General features: G+C 60.0%; 1 protein-coding gene across 1 annotated transcript in view; it reads left to right on the forward strand.

The window, feature by feature from the left end:
• Positions 1-446: 446 nt before the first annotated feature.
• The window catches only part of LOC132389848 (murinoglobulin-2-like), an 87,722-nt gene continuing 83,759 nt past the window's right edge, over positions 447-4,409 (forward strand). Inside the window, exon 1 of the mRNA XM_059962410.1 lies at positions 447-544. Coding sequence (XP_059818393.1) covers positions 447-544 — 98 coding nt within the window. The remainder of the gene's footprint in view (positions 545-4,409) is intronic.

A 4,409-nucleotide genomic window follows, 5' to 3' on the forward strand; every position in this document is an offset into this window, starting at 1 on the left:
GAATCGCTGAGTGTGTGTCTTCAGGCTCCTGTACCTCCTCCCTGATGGCAGAGGGGAAGAAGCTGTTCCTGAATCGCTGAGTGTGTGTCTTCAGGCTCCTGTACCTCCTCCCTGATGGCAGAGGGGAAGAAGCTGTTCCTGAATCGCTGAGTGTGTGTCTTCAGGCTCCTGTACCTCCTCCCTGATGGCAGTAACAGTGAGAAGGGGGCAAATCCCGGGATGGCGGGGGTCCCTCAGTGACGGACTCCGCCCTCCTGAGGATGTCCTCGGTGGGGGCGGGGGGTACCGTGCCCCTGGTCTCCGTCGCAGGCTCCCGTCGAGAGCATTTCCCGGTTAGGGGTCTCTGCTGACAAATCCCTAACCGAACACAGCCGCCCGCCGGCCTTCGTGATCGTTCCCCGTCCCTGTCGTGGTAGCTGCTGGTTCTGGGGCCTGGTGACGATCCCATGTTCCCGTTCACAGGGTACCAACGGCAGCTGAACTACAAACACCCCGATGGCTCATTCAGCGCCTTCGGGAGCAGCGACAGCGAGGGCAACACCTGGTAAGCAACGTCGATCCCCGCCCCGCCCGTCCCTCGGCACCGGGAGAGGAGGGGGGGGGGGGTGCAGAGCTGGGGAAGCAGAGACGGAGGGAGCCAAACGAAGCAGGCGGGAGGCAAAGGTGGGGGGGGGGAGAAACAGGGAGAGAATGTAGAATGGGAAACAGATGAGGGAGGGAGGGAGGTGGAGGGGATTGGGGGAGGCAGGGAACAGAGATGTAGGGAGAGAGAGAGAGACAGGAGCCAGGCAGAGAGAGGGAGTGAGCCATTTACGTCTCTTGTCACGTGATTAGGTCCATCTGTTCTTTAACGCAATTATCTAACCGGCCGATCACGCGGCAGCAATCCGTGCAGAAAGAGCACGCGGAACTGGCCGGGAGTTTCGGGAGTCGCTGGTCAGGTCGAGTCACTTTTAATTGTCGTTTTGACCACAGTACACAGTAAAAACGAGACAGCATTTTTCAGGACTGTGGTGTTACATGACACAGTACAAAAACCAGACTGAACTACGTAAAAACAACACAGAGAAAGCTACACTAGACTACAGACCTACCAGGACTGCATACAGTGTACAGAACAGTGCAGGCATTACAATAAATAATAAACAGGACAATAGGGCAGTAAGGTGTCAGTCCAGGCTCTGAGTATTGAGGAGTCTGATGGCTTGGGGGAAGAAACTGTTACACAGTCTGGTCGTGAGAGCCCGAATGCTTCAGAGCCTTTTCCCAGACGGCAGGAGGGAGAAGAGTTTGTGTGAGGGGTGTGTGGGGTCCTTCATAATGCTGTTTGCTTTGCGGATGCAGCGACTCGTGTAAACGTCCGTGACAGCGGGAAGAGAGACCCCGATGATCTTCTCAGCTGACCTCACTATCCGCTGCAGGGTCTTGCGATCCGAGACGGTGCAATTCCCGAACCAGGCAGTGATGCAGCTGCTCGGGATGCTCTCGATACAACCCCTGTAGAATGTGATGAGGATGGGGGGTGTGGTGGGAGACGGACTTTCCTCAGTCTTCACAGAAGGTAGAGACGCTGCTGGGCTTTCTTTGCTGTGGAGCTGGTGTCGAGGGACCGGGTGAGATTCTCTGCCATTCGAACATCTTTGTTTTGTTCACATTCAGAGACAGGTTGTTGGCTCTGCACGTGAGATGGTGTCGAGGGACCGGGTGAGATTCTCCAACAGGGGAACACCAAGGAATCCGGTGCTCTGAACGATCTCTACCGAGGAGCAGTCCGATGTTCAGCGGGGAGCGGTCGCTCCGTGCCCTCCTGAAGTCAACAACCGTTCACATTCAGAGACAGGTTCTTGGCTCTGCACCAGTCCGTTAGCCGCTGCCCCTCCTCTCCGTAAGCCGACTCGTCGTTCTCGCTGATGAGACCCACCACGGCCGTGTCATCGGTGAACTTGATGATGTGGTTCGAGCTGTGTGTTGCAGCACAGTCGTGGGTCAGCAGAGTGAACAGCCGTGGACTGAGCACACAGCCCTGTGGGGCCCCCCGCCCCGTGCTCAGTGTGATGTTTGGAGACCAAACTCCAGAATGGGGGGATAATTGTGATCTAACCGACTTTGACCGCGGGGGGTGATTGTCGGTGCCAGACGGGGTGGTTTGAGCATCGCAGAAGCTGCTGATCTCCTGGGATTTCCACACACGACAGTCGCTGGGGTTTACAGAGAGCAGCGCTGTTGGCGGAAATGGAGAGTGAGGTCAGAGGTGAATGACCAGGCCGGTTCGAGCTGGCGGGAAGGTGCCCGTGCCTTCGATCACCAGGCAACACCGCCGGCAGGCTCTGGCCGCAGAAGGCCGTGATCGTACGCTCGTGACCGATGAGTCGCGAGTCCTCGGTCAGCCAGGGCCCACCAGGGTTAGATACCGCGTCCCAGCTGACTAGAGTGTGACCTGCGACAAGCCAGGGGAGAGCGCGACGTGGAGGGCGGGCTGTTACCCGGGGGAGCAGGCTCCCCCTCTCCCCTCATCCGATGAGCCCGAAGGGACGGCAGAGAGACCCCCAGGAGCTGCCGGTCAGCGTTGAACTCCACGTAAGACTGGCTCAGGGACCCCAGCTCCTTCCGGACCGGCTGCCCGCGGGCGCCGGTGCCTTCTCCGGTCGGTAGGGACGGCTCGGGCGGGGTTGAGCAGCCCAGCCGCACGTGAAGGTCGGGAGCTGGACCTGGCTGACCGAAGCCACCTCAAGCGCACGCCATTGGGAGCACTCAACAGGCAGCGGGAGTTCATTCCCCATGACCAGCCCCGGCCGAATGGGACCCGGATCGGGATCGCGCCCTTCTCCCAGGCCCGGACAGTGTGGACGTGGAGAGTATGTTTCCGACAGTGGGGTGGGGGGGGGGCACACCCTCAGAACGGAGGTGAGTAGGAAGTTCGGTGAATCCGCGGTATCCGTTACCACTGTGGGCGCCGGGTCGCAGGGTGGGTTGAGATGTTCTTGGTTAGCCGGGGCATCAAAGGCTATGGGGAGAAGGCAGGAGAATGGGGGGGGGGGGTGGTGAGAGGGATAACAAATCAGCCATGAATGGGATGGGAGAGCAGAGTCAATAGGCCAAAGGAGATGTCCGTACAGGAGCCGGCCGGGAGGTTGGAGGGGCCGGCCGGGATTTTGGAGGAATGGACGTCTGTGGAACATGGAGCTGCTCAACGTGTAGGGATCGTAGTTAGTGTGCAAACGTGACGCGCGGTATAACCATGGGAGATTGTCTCGGTCAGTTCACCTGCGATCGGGAGACTCTGTCAGGCAGCAATAACGTAGGTTGCGTCGCCTGCTGGTGGGATGGACGGAATGGGAGCTGTGTGTCCTCAGTCACTGCAAGGACTAGGCCTCAAGCCGTGGCCTCGCCTGCTGGTGGGACGGACGGGATGGGAGCTGTGTGTTTTCAGTCACTGCAAGGACTAGGCCTCAAGCCGTGGCCTCGCCTGCTGGTGGGATGGACGGGATGGGAGTTGTGTGTCCTCAGTCACTGCAAGGACTAGGCCTCAAGCCGTGGCCTCGCCTGCTGGTGGGACGGACGGGATGGGAGTTGTGTATCCTCAGTCACTGCAAGGACTAGGCCTCAAGCCGTGGCCTCGCCTGCTGGTGGGACGGACGGGATGGGAGTTGTGTATCCTCAGTCACTGCAAGGACTAGGCCTCAAGCTGTGGCCTCGCCTGCTGGTGGGACGGACGGGATGGGAGCTGTGTGTCCTCAGTCACTGCAAGGACTAGGCCTCAAGCCGTGGCCTCGCCTGCTGGTGGGACGGACGGGATGGGAGTTGTGTGTCCTCAGTCACTGCAAGGACTAGGCCTCAAGCCGTGGCCTCGCCTGCTGGTGGGACGGACGGGATGGGAGTTGTGTATCCTCAGTCACTGCAAGGACTAGGCCTCAAGCTGTGGCCTCGCCTGCTGGTGGGACGGACGGGATGGGAGCTGTGTGTCCTCAGTCACTGCAAGGACTAGGCCTCAAGCCGTGGCCTCGCCTGCTGGTGGGATGGACGGGATGGGAGTTGTGTGTCCTCAGTCACTGCAAGGACTAGGCCTCAAGCCGTGGCCTCGCCTGCTGGTGGGACGGACGGGATGGGAGTTGTGTATCCTCAGTCACTGCAAGGACTAGGCCTCAAGCCGTGGCCTCGCCTGCTGGTGGGACGGACGGGATGGGAGTTGTGTGTCCTCAGTCACTGCAAGGACTAGGCCTCAAGCCGTGGCCTCGCCTGCTGGTGGGATGGACGGGATGGGAGTTGTGTGTCCTCAGTCACTGCAAGGACTAGGCCTCAAGCCGTGGCCTCGCCTGCTGGTGGGACGGACGGGATGGGAGTTGTGTATCCTCAGTCACTGCAAGGACTAGGCCTCAAGCCGTGGCCTCGCCTGCTGGTGGGATGGACGG

Source organism: Hypanus sabinus, unplaced genomic scaffold (genome assembly GCF_030144855.1).
Source record: "Hypanus sabinus isolate sHypSab1 unplaced genomic scaffold, sHypSab1.hap1 scaffold_677, whole genome shotgun sequence".
Lineage (NCBI taxonomy): Eukaryota > Metazoa > Chordata > Chondrichthyes > Myliobatiformes > Dasyatidae > Hypanus > Hypanus sabinus.